This window comes from Mirounga angustirostris, unplaced genomic scaffold, assembly GCF_029215605.1.
Source record: "Mirounga angustirostris isolate CCGP_5_RB_7025 unplaced genomic scaffold, mMirAng1.0.hap1 SCAF_14, whole genome shotgun sequence".
NCBI classification, from domain to species: domain Eukaryota; kingdom Metazoa; phylum Chordata; class Mammalia; order Carnivora; family Phocidae; genus Mirounga; species Mirounga angustirostris.
The window spans coordinates 38,373,280-38,389,147 of record NW_026991722.1 but is presented as its reverse complement, the minus strand read 5'-3'; the positions used below and the strand labels follow the sequence as shown (position 1 = coordinate 38,389,147).

The window sequence follows — 15,868 nt, the reverse complement described above, 5'->3', positions numbered from 1 at the left end:
TGGACCTTGCACTGGTTGTCTTGGGGAGGGTCTAGCTGTGCTGGGGCTGGCGCCGCTCTGTCCCCGAAGGGCAGTCAGACCAGTGCACCGGAGCTTGCAGTTCAGAGTAAAGTACAGCAAAAAGCATGAGTTTAGGTTAGACGCCCCCAGATGTCTCTGGGCTTCTGCTAATGAATAGGACAGTACAACAGCACCTGCTGGCTCTTTTATCTCCTAAAAGGCAGAGCCACCTCGCCCCGATGCACTATAAGAAGGGGGAAAAATCTCTCCCAGTGTATCCCAGAGGATCCTCAGATTGCGCCATCTACTCCTGGGCCTCTGGCCTCCTTCTCCATGGGAGCGCCTTTACACCCCCCAGGCTCCACACCAGCCATAGCATGGAACTCTAAAACTCCAGTCTTTGAGCTCCACTGGTTGTAAACACTCCACATAATCAGCCCCCTTGTTTTCCCAGTCAGTGGCTTTAGGGAGAAGTCTTTCTTGTGTGATCCCCTGTGCACTGCTCGCTCGCTGGCACTCTCTCTTCCTCTCCTCTCTCTGCAATCAAGGCTTCTTCCCCTCTGCAGCAGACACGATCCTTTTCTCGCCAAATCATATCTCTGTACCCCCTACCCTCCACACTGTGGCCTCTTCTCTCCCTCTAGTTGTGCAGCTTCTTCTGTCGGTCCTCAGATCAGTTCCTTGGGTGTTCAGAATGATCCAGTATTTATCTAGCTGTGTTGGAGGTATGAGGCAAGCATAGGGTTCTCCTACTACTCTGCCATCTTTATTCCATTTCTGGAGGTTGAAAGTCTGAGATCGGGGTGCCAGCAGAGTCAGGTGAAGGCCCTCTTCTGAGTCAGACTTCTCTTATCCTCTCCTGGTGGAAGAAAGTGATTTGACATCTCTTATTGTGTATCTATAGCCAGAGATCATCTTGGAAAAACTGTATGAACCATTTTAATTAAAAGTACTAAGTTTAATTAATTTTAGCTGAATAATAAAAAAGTAAAACCAAAAAAATTAAATTGCTGAACATTGCCACGAGATACATTCATATCTAAAAGTTCTCTCCAAAGGTATTAAAATATGAAAAACTGAAATAAGAGTGATTACTTTTTTGATACTCATTACAACTTTGGACAATCTATTATGAAGGGTGTATGAATTATTACAATTACAGACCCTCCTACCTACACGTTTTTGTTAGTTTCGTTATTTTTAAACATCAAGGTTGCTAACATTTATGTTCTGTTTTATAACCGTAATCCCCATAGTTCTTTAACCTCAGTACTATTTTTTAATGGATTCACTGCTACCCGATAAACTCATTATACCGATACTTCATTTGTGAAGGCTATGTTGAATCACTCTGTAGATGATTTGCTTTTGTCCTATGATAATTTTTTTTTTTTTCCCCTTGGACTGAATCTTTGAAAGCCTGTTTTTCTCTGAGCTCTTTTAGAATCATTCCTCTCTAATTTCTTTGAGACAATGAAGAATTCTTTCGTTTTGAACTCTTTTTGTATTTCTTTGGGTAGTTCCTCTTGTAACAAAAGACCTTGGTCTGCCTCTTGCCTGGGCTCCTTCCCTCCGGGTGAGTGTTATGTCTGTGTCTCTGTGTTTTGTACATTTTATGCCTAAATCCTCTTTGGGTGGAAATAGGAGTTTTTAAGCCTGCAGACTACCCATTGATCAACAAGTACACCAGAGTCTGCAGCTGTTACTCAGATTGGTGGTCTTTGAACTCCCTTTGGTCAAAATAATGGAGAATTTCCCTGATCCCGATTGGACATACTCCCCATGATTTTTATCATGAGGTCAGCCTAGTCTCTTCTTGTATGGCCTAGACTCTCAGTGTGGTAATTTGGCAACTGATACTTCTCTTCTGTCCTATGGACTTCAGCTACTTTATTCTCTCAGGTGTCCAGGAATTAGATGCTAAAATGACATCTTTTTCCTCCTCTGAATGCTGTAGGGAGATGAGGTACCAGCTCTAATGAGATAAGACGATCAGATATAATTGGATTGTTCTTAAGCCAATTAGGAGTAAGTGTGTAAGGATAATTAAAATGGGATTAAACATCCTGTGTGGCTACAAATTTAGCAATAAGTTCATCTGCTCTGTCTTTGTTCCAAAATTATGGAACGTGTTCTTGCTTAGTTGGGCATCTTTGAAATCTTTTGGGTTTGTCATTAAAGATTATGTACCTCTCTGAATATTCTTTTATCAATGATACTCTTAAAGACTTTAAAAAAAAATTTATTTATTTATTTGACAGAGAGAGAGAGAGAGAGACAGGGAGAGAGGGATCACTAGCAGGGGGGCGTGTGAGAGGGAGAAGCAGGCTTCCCGCTGAGCAGGGAGCCTGAGGCGGGGCTCAATCCCAGGACCCCCGGATCATGACGTGAGCTGAAAGCAGACACTTAACGACTGAGCCACCCAGGCACCCCATGATATTCTTAAAGATTTTGAACCATACTAAATAGTAACCTACAGCATAAGTCCTACTTTTCACATTGCTTATAATATATGTTTCAAAGTCTTACAATTTTCTTATTTCCCCAGCACTCTTCCATCAGAATCACTCTTGGTAAATGACCTCAACTCCTTCATTTGAGATTATTTAGTCATAAATGAGAATTAAACAGACTCCTTTCCTATATTTCGCAACATTTCTGTCTCTAGGTTTTGCCTTTGCCTTCACTGCTGAGAAAAGAAGCTTCTCCCTAATTCTGCTCTCCTTGTGGTCTTTATTTTTTTTTCCAGCTGTGAAATACTTTAAACATATAGAAAAATACAGATGCTAATAAAGCAGACACCTATGTACCTATCTCCTTGACTAAACAAATGTTAGAGTTTGTCAGATTTGCTTTAGATTTTTTTTTTAAATGATACAACTTTTGTACTTTTTTGTGTCATATTGTTTGATAATTTTTTTCTCTTTTTAAAATTTTTATTATGTTCAGTTAGCCAACGTATAGAGTACATCATTAGTTTTTGATGTAGTGTTCAGCAGTTCATTAGTTGCATATAACACGCAGTGCTCATCACCACACGTGCCCTCCTTAATAACCATCACCCGGTTACCCCCACCCCCACCCCGCCTCCCTTCTGTAACTCTCAGCTTGTTTCCCGGAGTCCACAGTCTCTCACGGTTTGTCTCCCTCTCTGATTTCTTCCCATTCAGTTTTCCCTTCCTTCCCCTGTGGTCCTCTGCACTATTCCTTATGTTCCGCATATGAGTGAAACGATATGATAATGACTTTCTCTGCTTGATTTATTTCACTTAGCATAATCCTCTCCAGTTGCATCCATGTGGATGCAAATGGTAGGTATTCATCCTTTCTGATGGCTGAGTATATTCCATTGTATGTATGAACCACATCTTCTTTGTCCATTCATCTGTTGAAGGACATCTCGGCTCCTTCCACAGTTTGGCTATTGTGGACATTGCTGCTATGAACATTGGGGTACATGTGCCCCTTCTTTTCACATCTGTGTCTTTGGGATAAATACCTAGTAGTGCAATTGCTGGGTTGTAGGGTAGCTCTATTTTTAATGTCTTGAGGAACCTACAAAACTAAGAGTCAACCCATGGAATGGGAGGAGATAATTTTTTTCTCTTATACTGTTCTTGTTTGTCCTTATTTTGAAATAAAGGTTATATTAACTTCATAAAGTGAATTGGAAATATTTCTTTATAAACGTATTCTCTGGAATATGTACAAAATGAAGTGGTGGAAGAGTTCCTTAATGGACTGGTAAAACTCATCTTTAGGGCAACTTATAATATATATTCTGTGTGTATGTGGGGTAGGGGAGGTTGCCTGTTTATCAGTTTTTTTAAATTTTTGCAAATTTAGTCAGGTTTTCTATTTCAAATTTGAATATAAACTTAAAAATAGTTGGTCTTCAAAGATATTGGATTAAGTCATAGTATTATGCCACTTAAAATCTATTTTTCATTGTATGTTCCTTGTATACTATATCTAGAATTATGTCTCTACCTTTCATTTCTCTATATTTATACCAAGTCTTACCAGAGGTATATCTCTTTCATTAATCTAATACAAAAAAACAAAAACAGTACCCCTTCTTTTGGTGTTGATGGTCTTCATTGTCCTTTCCTATTTCATGAATGTATACTCTTATTTTTGTAATCCTTCCTTCTTTCTCAGATTTTCCTGGTTTGTTTATTAACTTCTTGATTTGCACACTAATCCTTGAATTTTCAGTATTTTTTTTCTACTCTGTAATAGATACACTTCATCTTTTAAACCAAGTTGCATTTCACAATTTTGGCATTGTCATTTAGAATCCAAATATTTTCTAATTTCTATAAATTTTTTTTCTTTAGCTTATGAAATATTTAGAAGTGTGCTTTTGAGTGTCCAAATATATAACGGGTGTTGGAGGATTGGAGAGTTGCTGTGTTTGTGTTACTGCTATGTAATTAGATGAAATTTAATATTGTTCATCAGTATTTGTAGAGACTCACTGCTCAGATTTTTATTTGTTTTATTGTTCCTTGAGTGGTGACAAAACATTGCTTTCTCTAACAGTTCAGTGCAGTGCCCTATGTTAAATTCATTGGTTCAACATTGATTATTGGGTTGTTAAAATTCTCTTATTAAGACAAGTTTTTTGTCTGATGTCTCAGTTTCTGGTAGAAGATATTAAGACTTCCCACTAGCATCATGTAATGGCACTTTCTCTTTTTAGTTCTCGCAGTTCTAAGTTTTTGAATGATACGCTGCTTAAATGGTTGCAGATTTAAGGTCATTATATCTTCTCGGTGAATTATTCCTTTTATGAACTTTCTCACCCCCAACAAGGTTTTCTACCTTTGTTTATGTTGTCTGGTATTAATATTGTTATATTACTTTGTTGTTGTCTTGAGTCTCAGGCTGGTATGTGTTTATTTCATTTTCATCCATTCCTTATGATTTTTAAGTTTGTTTCTTGTAAGCAGCATATAGCTGGATTGTATTGCTTTTTAAATCTAGTATGAAAATTTATTTATTTATATTTATTTTGATTATGTTGGACTTAATTTTTAATTTTTTCCTCCTGCTTTTATGCTTTCCATTTGATTCATTGAGATTTCCTTCCATGTACTTATTTGGGAGTTATCACTCTTCCTTGTTGCTTCTAGTGGTCACCTCCAGAGCTTTCACAAAGTAAAGACTAGTCCAAATCTCTCTCCTTCTCAAATCAGACCGGGGTTTGTAGTACTCTCATTTCAGTCACGCCGTCCCATCTTGCATGCAATTATTTTCCATTTTATTTCCTCTTTATTTAACTTAGTTCCTTTATTTAACTCTTACTAGTTCTTAGTATTATTTTTCACAGTTAATATTTACTTGGAGATGCTCTGATCTATTAGTCTTTTACTTGACCATGGCTTCTTAAACCCATTTATTTCTTCTTTGATTTAATTTCTTCATTTGTTGAGAACATCCACTAGTGATTACTTTAGCGAGATTAAAGCATAGTTTCCATTTTGGATCCTGAAAATGTTCTTTTTTTTTTTTTTTTTTTTTAAGATTTTATTTATTTGTTTGAGAGAGTGCACAAGTGGTGGGAGAGGCAGAGGGAGAGGGAGAGAAAGAATCTCAAGTAGACTCCCTGTTGATAGCAGAGCCTGACTAGGGGCTCGATCCCAGGACCTTGAGATCATTACCTGAGCTGAAATCAAGAGTCAGATGCTTGACTGAGCCACCTCGGTGCCCCGACCCTGAAAATGTTCTTATATTATTGCTGTCATCTAGATTGATGCTTATATTCTCTTAACCCTTTGAAGATATTCTACTGCTATCTGTTATTCATTGATAAAATTTCCTATTATCATCTCTTTGGATGTAATCTGTTTTTCTTAAAAATTGTTATAAGATATTCTTTTTATTTTTGATGTTTTATAATTTCAACACATCAGACGCAAGTGGGTATTTGTCCTTCTTGAGATTTGGTGTATTGCTTTATCCAAGAACTCATGATATTTTCAGTTCTAAAAATGTGAGCCATTAGCTTTTCAAATACTGCCTGTTCTCCGTCTGCTGTTTTGAATCTCCTATAGGTGTTCATTCTGACTGCTTGTGCCCTTCCCCATATTTCTTCACTAGCCTACTTTTTGACCCATCATTTTTTTTATGCTGCACTCTAGATATTTTCATCAACTCTGTATTTTAATTAATAATTCTTTCCTCTGCTGTGTCCATTACTTTTTTTAATTTAAAAACTAAATTTTCATTTCTAGGTGTTCTGTCTGGTTCTGTTTCAAAGTTGCCTATTATTTCATCATAGTTCCCTGTTTATTAATTATGACTTTTATTCTGTCTTTCATCACTAATTATTTAGAACAAGAGATGGCAATTTTTTCTGCCAAGGGCTGAGGAGCGAATATAGGTCATGTGATTTCTGGCACAACTATTCAGCTCTGCATTGTCGCACAAAGGCAGACCTAGGCAGTAGCTAAACAATCGGGCATTTACTATGTTCCAGTAAAACTTTATTTACCAGAACAAAAATTGGACTAGATATAGCTCATGGGCCATGATTTGCTGACCCTTGATTTAAAACGTACTCTATTAATAAACAGCTCACATTCTTGGTGTTCTCTTAACTCAAGTAACTGAAAGTGGCAGTTCTTCTGTTTGATGCATCAGCTAGCTGTTTGTTAGGGTGGCTAATTTTCTTGTATGTCATAATTTTGAGTTGTGAACTCTACACACAGCCTTCTGTTGAAGGTCAGTGTACCTTGAATTGTAGAATTATCCTTCAAAGTGTATTGGTATTTTAGATCTTGAAACTAATATTTTTATAAAAGATTGCTTTTTAAATTATTACTCTCCAAATACCCTGAACAGGAATCTTTTGAAATAATCCAGTGCTTAGTGCTCTGCCTGATATATGGGGAATCACATCGCTCTGAGCTAGCTATCAATACCTCTGTTAAAATTAACAGCACTGTTATTATTGTTATTATTGATCTTAGGTCTTATAGAATCTATAAAAATTGATTCCAAATTCTGATGAATTGGAAGACCATAATTAAAATACTTCTTTATCTAGACCTGATGCTACTTTGACTAAAATATATAGATGGTATGAGTGAAGTACACATTATGAAAATAAAAGACAAGTAAGACAAGACAGAAACACAAAAGAAGCTTTGGAGAGTTCCTTCTGAAATGTCACTTATAAAAGTGAAGAGCTAGACATATTATTGAATATGTTCAATATGTACATATGTGTAAATGTGCATGTGCATGTTTTCCCCAGTCTACAGTGAATTAATGCTCTTCCTTGTTTATCACAGGACACTTGAAATGGACCAAAGCTGAGGACATTGACATAGAAACCCCAGGATCTATTCTTGTCAACACTAACTTGAGGGCATTAATAAATAAACATACGTTTGCTTCCTTACCTCAGCATTTTCAACAATACCTCCTGCTTTTGCTCCCAGAAGTGGATAGGCAGGTAAGTGAGAGTTTTAGACATTTAATATTAGTCACTAGTTATATTATCATGAAGTGGTAGTTCTGTTATCAAAGATGACTGATACACGTATGGACCCTTTTTATAACAATATAGTCTATTTATAATATATATACTTGTTGCTAGCATTGGTGTGTTTAATTTGCCAAAACAGAACCATTTTTATTTTCAGTAGAGAGCCAATTCAAATTTTAAAATACAACACATTGCTGTAGAGTGAAAACAAAAGTCCTTTCCACACTGGAAAGGGAAAACAAAGAAATCAAACATTCCATTATCAAATAAATCTTTGAAGTAGCTGCTCCTTTTGCCTGGAGGGAATATTGAAGTGCAGCAATAAAAAGCCAGGGTTTCTAAGAAATTATGTAAATGTTTTTATTCTCAACTCTTTCCAAAAAGCATTTAAAATTTATGTTTGCAGTTGCCTTCTGAGACTCTATCATCATGAATATGATTGCCTATAAATAATCACCTTTTATCTTTTTTTAGTATAACTAGAAACGCTTTAAGTTTATTTTTGTATTTTGAAAAGCCTCTAAAATAAGGAAATACAAATATTAGACCCATAATAGCAGGCATCAATCATCTTCTAAAGCTGTTTCCTTAGAAAAGAAAAGGAAAAATATTTTATCACATAAACTTTCATTAAATTTCACAAAACTTATTAAATGGCAACTAGGAAAAATTTCCTTGTCATTCTTATTTCAATAAATTTTGACACTGTATATAGTTTCCAGTTGATGGACATAATGTATATGTGTTTATGTATTTGCATCTCAAAATGAGAGGTACATTCATATACTGAAATGGGTAAGATTATTCAATATTTCCATATTACTTTGAATAAATTTTCTTAGCTTTTTATTTGATTCCATTTTCTACTAACTTAGCTGCCTCCTTTCCATATATATTTAAAATGTGATGAGCTACGGCTTTCTACCACTCATATGTACCTCTTTGGTGGAGATTATTGTTCACATTTAGAAAAAGATTATTGTGATTTTGGCTACATTTCTGTTTGGGAGTTTGCCTTCATTCTATGAAAATTTGTTTAATGTTTACTCTGAATATGGTATGTTTTAGGTCGTTTGGAGTAATGGAAAGACAGTAAGTGCCTCTTAAGTATTTATTGGTGATTAAGTATGCTTTAGTTGGATACGTAAGCTATATTTGTGAATAATCTGAATGTGAGGTAGAAACAGGTAAGCCTTGAGGGGAGAGCACGAAGTATATTGAGCTTTCATATGCAGAAGGGAAAAATCAGAGACAAATTTAAGGTCCTTGCATTGGGCCTTGAGATGTAGGCAGGATTTGAATAAAATGGATGGACTTCCAAGTGAAAAGTTCAAAGATACAAAATCAAGAGCTATTTTTGTAGGAGTCTAGATTGTAGGATGAACAGTGCAAAAGAATCTGGACAGACAAATTGGAAGTCAGTTTTGGAAGATTCCTTGAGTTATGAGGCTAAGGAGTCTGAGCAGTGTTCTCCCTGTGTTTGCAAAGCCATTGAGGGCTTCTGAGCACAGCTGTAATATGGTAAGATTGTTGCTTTTTAAGAAAATTATCCTGGCAGTATTTGAAAGGGAATGTGAGATGGGATGCATAGAAGTAGGAAGAGTTGTTAGGACACAATTTTAGTTGTTCCAAAAAGGCAAAATGAGGGCTTGAATTTGGAGATTCGTGTTGAAATTAAAGAGGAGGAAGATAATGTGATCATCACCATCATCATCCAGTGGTAGCAATTTTACATTTTGTCAAATAACACTTGAACAAGGTATAGGGAGAAGCCACTGATGACTCTCGGGTTTCACATATGCGTGGCTGAGAACTGAGTTTGGGAGTTAAGGAAAACTTTTTTGGGGGGGTGGGAGACTGATTTATTAGCGATAGAACTATTTCCTCCGCCTCAGCATACATGTGGTTCATCTTGTTTACAATTCTGTCCCCAGCTCCTGGAATAAGATTGGGCACACACAAGGTACTCAATAAATCTTTTGGAATGAAGAAATGACGAATTGCCCTAGGTTTAGCCAAATATTTTGGTAACCCAGGAGGCCAGTGTAAGCCTAGTATTTTATTCAACCTGTAGCCGTTTCTGTTTCTCATTTTCTCCAGTCAGTGTGGTAAGTGTAATAAGGCACAGTACCTGTCCTCATATAACAGTTAGTCCACTGGCAAATTACTCAAGCAGTGTTTACTGAGCATGTACGGTGTACTGTATACACTTTGCTAAATACAGAGGATGTAAGAATGAATCTTAGGGAGAAATCACAGATAGGAGAAAGACAACCTCATGCTGATACACGGTACACTTTGCTCATTACTAGGGAAGAAGTCTACTAACTGGGTAAACCTACACCAAATTCGGTATAAGACCAGGAAGAGCAACATAAATGTCAAAGTAGACTTTTGAAGAAAGTCTCATGTAGGCACAGAGGATGAAGAAATTTAATCGTAAACTAACACTGGAGAAGATAACTCAGTTGGGCCTTGAAGGACTAATAGGTGTTTTGCAAGTAGAGCCAAGGGAAAGTGAATTCTCTAGAGGGAGAGCATGTCATTTATGAAGATCTGATGCTTGTGTGTTCTAGAAGATTTAGTAGTTCAGTATGATTGGATCATCCTGTGGGGGGAAAGTGGTGAGCTACTCTGCTGATGGGGAGTATGGTGTACAACCTTCATGACCTAGTTGCAGATTAAGCTTTTCAAACTTATTCTGAAACCAATGGATGCCATCATAGAGTTTTTCAAATGAGAAATGGCCTGCATACAATAATTTAAACAGGTATTTTCTTGCCTGGACATAGGGGAGGGAAAGGGGATAAATAGAGTGCATTCCTTATTTTCTCCTAGGAGCTAGTAGCCCTGTGAATGATGGATTGGACAGGCAGAAAGATAAGACACAGAGAAACTGGGAAAGAGACAATTGCACTAGTTGAGATATGAGATAAGGGTGTGACCTTGGGCATTGGCCTTGGAAATGAGAAGAAAGGACTGAATTCCAGACATAGTTTCAACCTACTTGAGTAGGAATAAATGACAGATTGCCTGTGGGATAGGGTTGTAAAAGGTCTAGAAGGCAACTGGGTATTTTATCTAGGGTGACTTGGGAGGACAGGAAAGCTCTGGGGGCCTGTGAGCCATTTGATACCAAGAAATGTAGCGCTCAAGTCTCTGTGCGCCCTGCTGGAGGTGAGCTGAAGCACCCTCTCTCCTGTCAGAAAGGGGCAGGCAACTGGATGCAGCAAGCTCCCCACATTGCTGCTGTTTCAGCACAGCTCAGAAATATCCAGATGGCATTGAGCGCCACCACTTTCTGGGCCAGGATGAGTAGAAAAGGCATGCAAATGTGAAGCGAATTACACAGATTTATTTGAACCGGTGGAAAGTACTATAATTATATGAAATACCTCAGAATTTCCCTTGTATGAAAACGTGTCTTTATATATCTGTCTAGAATGTGAAAGCCCCAGGTTTCTTGTTGCCTTCCTTTGACTCCCCAGGTTTCTACCAGATTTCTCCCCTGAAGCAGTCCCTACCAGCCTCTGTCTGACTCTGGACCATAGAAAGCTGGGGATCATTCAGTTGTTACATCTTCATACATGGAAGCTGGGTTTCCCATTTATCTTATCAGTGCCAGTTGTCATTCTGCCAACCTATCTGGTATTTTGTTTTTCTTTTTTTTTTAAAGATTTTATTTATTTATTTGAGACAGAGAGAATGAGAGAGAGAGAGAGAGCACATGAGAGGGGGGAGGGTCAGAGGGAGGAGCAGACTCCCTGCAGAGCAGGGAGCCCGATGCGGGACTCGATCCAGGGACTCCAGGATCATGACCTGAGCCGAAGGCAGTCGCTTAACCAACTGAGCCACCCAGGCGCCCCTGGTATTTTGTTTTTCTATATTTCTACTTTTCTTTCTTTTATAGAGGGCTGCTTATCTTAGATTTCATATATATTAACTTCTAGTTGTTTTATACCATTTTACACAAGGTACTGCAAGTAGCGGAATATTAAACTCAAACTGACTTAAATATAAAGGGATTTATTGGCTTAGGTAATTAGAAGATAGAAATTAGAGTGGGCTTCTGGTTGTCGGTCCTGGGATCTACTTATTGTCAAGAACCCATTTCATTATTATTTAATGAATTAATTTTAAAAATCATCTTTCTTCTTGTTGGCATTATTCTAATCCCCCTTTGTTTTTTTGTTTTTGTTTTTGTTTTTTTCCTAATTCCCCTTTGTGATAGGATGGCTACCTGAATAAAAAAGTGGGTTTCAAAGAAAAGGTCTAAGATTCACACTATTGGTACTACTAAGATCACATGACCACTTCTTGAACAATGCCTCTAGCTAAGGAAATGGAGTATGCACATTGTTTAGAGCAGCTAGACCTACCTGTTCTTGAGCCTCAGTGTGCTCACCATCTCCTCCAGTAAAAATGATGCACTGTGATAGAGGTCAGGAGTACTTTAGAAATCTGGCTTTTAGGAAGTTATGTTAGCGGATCTGCAACCGGGGGTGAGGGAGAATCTTGGCAGTCCACTAACAGTGCCCACTGTAGGGGGGTACGTATTGAGTTTGGTTTTAACAGGTTGGATTGAGATGCTTCTACTATATGAAATGTTGAGAAGTAATTATACAGGTTTTAAAACTGAAGGAGATGGAGTTAGTTTATAGCTATTTATAAAATCTACATAGATAATGGCGTCACCTATGGGATTTGATGAGCTACCAGATACAGTTATCCCAGAGGAATACATGTATTTGTGAGAGGGTGTGGATGAGAAAGAGGATGGGAAGGAGCCAGGGAATAGACAGAACATGAGCAAGTACTTCAGAGATCGTCGTGTGCATGTTATATCCTGCCAACGGTGTCAAATGGCTGTTAGGAGGTCAGTGGGGAGTAAGTGGGATATCTGTCCTTTGTCCCTCTAGCTCCACCCTTCAGCCTTCTTTACTCTGCTTTGCTGCAGGAGGCTGAACCATATATGGACTAATGCACCAGGAGGACCTATGCCTTCTGTATTTTTTTTTTAATTTTTAAATAATCATACACTATTAGAAAATTTGAAGATACATTAGAGAATTAGTTTCCAGCCTGGTGATCCATCCAGGACCCCCTTCCCCCAGTATATTATGACTGTAATATATTTGCACCTTGCACCTATTAGTTGGCACATGATTTTTATTTGTCACAATACTGCTGATGTTCGCTTGATCATTTGATTAAAATGTATCTGCCAATCCTCTGCAGTGCACAGTTACTTCTTCCCTCTTTGTAATTAAATAGTATTTTGTGAGGAGGTTCTTTTAAACTATACAGATATCCTTTCTCTTCAGACCTTAAATTTATTCATTTATGTGTATCTGTATGGGTTCATTGTTTTCTATTTTTTCAATAGATTACTATGCTCGGATTGTCTCACATTTGGTCACTGAGAGCCTGTTCAAGCTGGCTTCTGTATCTTCTGAGGTCTCCATTGCCCTCAGATCACTTCATTACTTTGAAGCATATCACACTGTCCCAGGCTCTTCTTACACTTTTCTTGCCCAGGCCCTGGAATGAACCCTTTCTTCAAGGAGCCATGGTTCCCTCAAGTGGAGGATGGTACTTAGGAATCAGGAGCTCACAGCACATGTACTCTTTGCGTGTGTGTGTGTGTGTGTGTGTGAACTGTGTCTGGGAGACAAGGAACATCATACAGAAGAAAAAGCATGAGTCATTTGGAATATATAAACATAACACAATTTATATTGACATTTATTTCTATATGTGTGTCTATATCTTGTAAACCAGGAATTTACACTAATACCTCCAGTCCTAACCTAATATCCCATGGTTTATTCTAGTTTTCTCCCTTTCCATAGCTGATACAGTGAGAAACCCTGTTTTTATTACTCTTAATAAATCTAAATATTTGGTTAATCCCCTTATAGGTAGCCACTCTTCCATACTGCCCCATGTGGATGGTCTTCTTTACTATACTCAAGCTCAGACTCCATGACAGGCCATTTATCCACCCATCGCACTTGGACACCTTCCCCTTCCTGCTTGACCTCTGACACTACATATCAGGCCCCTCCTCTGTGTAGGAGGTGTTCCTCACTGTGCATTGCCTCTACAGCTCTTCTCCGGGCTTCCGTCCATATGGATACCTACCTCACCCTACTAGACTCTGTGATCACACTTTGAGCCATCATGGGTACCTCTGTTCCTTTTCTGGCACAGCGGCCTGTATTGTTTTAAGCTTCAGGCCTGAATTATTTGGAAGCAGGAAGAGAAGGCCTGATGGATTTTAATTGGGTTCACCTACTGGGGAGCCCCAACGGGGATTTGGGCAAAAGAAGAAGAGTGAGATTGAGCCCCTCACCTGCCCTGTGTGGTCAACATATGATGCATCCATTGACCAGCTCCTATCAGAAGGTCCTTTCCATATAGCCCTCTTTCTGTCCAAGTTCTGATAAGCCCTTTCTCCTGGTACCCTTCAGGTCAAATACTACTTTCTATTACTAGCTTTAGTTTACTGAACTATCCTTGGTGGTTTGCTGCACCCTGACCATACCTTTCTTTGTAAGTAGTCACTTTAATCTACCCTCTTCAAATGATGCTAATTTGAATGAGCCATCTGTGCCTACTGGGACTCCTGACTGACAGACTTTTTGAAGAGGTAGAATAATATGGATGTAGGCAAAATCTAGTGGTTCAGGGAAGGAATGGAATATATAGTTCATTCATTCATTCATCCAACCAATGTTTATTTAACACCTATTATGTGCCAGATAAGGACTGATAATACAAATATTAATAAAGTCACAGTTCCAACCCTGAGAGAAGTGATGGTTCTAGAGGGGAGAGAGATGTAAAAACCTCTAGTTACAGAACTATGCCATGGTGGTGGTATATGCATTGTGCTATAGGAACAATGAGGAGATAATTATATTTTGTATGTGGAAGTTAGAGAACGCTTCAAAGAGAATGTGTCATCTAAACTGCATCTGGCAAGATGGAGAAAGTTTACCAGGAAAAGAAGTGTGGTAGGCATCCCGAGTAGAGGAGACCATATGTGCCAGTAATAATAGTGATTACATATAGAGCTAAGCCTCCTACATCAATTATCACTAATTCTTGCTATAACTCTCTAAAGAGTTTGTATTATTAACCCCTCTGTATCTATGTGGAAATAAGGATCGGGGAGAAAAAAAGGATTTACCCAACTTCTTCCAAGTAAAAACATGAGAGCCAAAATTTGAGCACAGATTTATCGGACTCCAAGTTTATGGTGTTCCTTGCCCCCCAAACACAGGCAGAGGAGTATCTGCTGTCCCTCAACATATAATTTGAGATGGAGGGGTACAGAGTGAGCAAACTGAGTTTAGAAGGGGAGGTTGGAGCAAACCTTTAAAAAAGGCCTTCTGTGTCAGTAAGCAATGTAGAATATATGTTTGGAGTATGACATTATTAGATTTATATTTTAGAAAAGGACTCTGTTGAAGGAGTAAAGCATGAAGTAGAGGAGAGAGATTCTCCCACTTTCCACCTTGCTATGCTTTAACCATTCCATCTTCCTTCCTGTCCCACAAACCTATATGTCAACCTTCTGTTCCTAGCCCCTGTGCTTGCTAAGAGCACTGCTAGAAATGCTTTACGGCATCTTTCGGCAAGGCCAGCTTATTCTCCTCCACCCAGTCAGTGCCCTCTCCTCACAAAGGCTTTTCTTGTCCTCCCGCCCATGTAAAGTAGCCTCTTCAGTTGTTCTCTTATTTTTCTGTTTATTTCCCTCCCAGCACTTAATCATTGTCAATAATTACTTGCTTATGGATTTGTTCATTTATCTTTCCTCATGAGAATAAAAGCCCCAGGACAGTGGCTTTATGGCTTTCTTCTAGTCACTGTGCCTGGCATGTAGTAAGTGTTCAGTAAATGTTTTTTGAATGAATGAATGAATGAATGAATATAGTCTAGGAATCTACTTATAAGCTAGTGTAACATGTCTGATAAACATAAGAACTTAGCCAAAACCATTAAAGAATGAAAAAGGCCTATTTCATGAGATACTAGTTTGCTATTGTTGCCATAACAAAATACCACAGACTGGGTGGGTTAAAAACAAATCTGTTTTCTCACAGTTCTGGGAGGCTGTAAGTCCAAGATCAAGGTGCTGACATGGTTGGATTTTCCCGAAGCCTCTCTCTTGGCTGGCAGAAAGGCTCCTTTTTGCTGTGTCCTCAGATGGCCTTTTCTCTATGTGCCCACATCCCTGCTGTCCCTTCCTCTTTTTATAAAGACATTAGACATTTTGGATTAGGGCCTTGCCCTACGACCTTATTTATGCTTAATTTCCTATTTAAAGGCATTGTCTCCAAGTACAGTTACGCTGGAGGTTAG

The 15,868-nt window shown here is 38.3% G+C and overlaps 1 protein-coding gene across 1 annotated transcript in view; it reads left to right on the top strand.

Moving 5' to 3' along the window:
- ASXL3 (ASXL transcriptional regulator 3) overlaps positions 1-15,868 on the top strand; it is a 150,739-nt gene that overhangs the window by 77,313 nt on the left and 57,558 nt on the right. Inside the window, exon 8 of the mRNA XM_045887947.2 lies at positions 7,302-7,465. Within this exon, the coding sequence (XP_045743903.2) occupies positions 7,302-7,465 (164 nt within the window). The remainder of the gene's footprint in view (positions 1-7,301; positions 7,466-15,868) is intronic.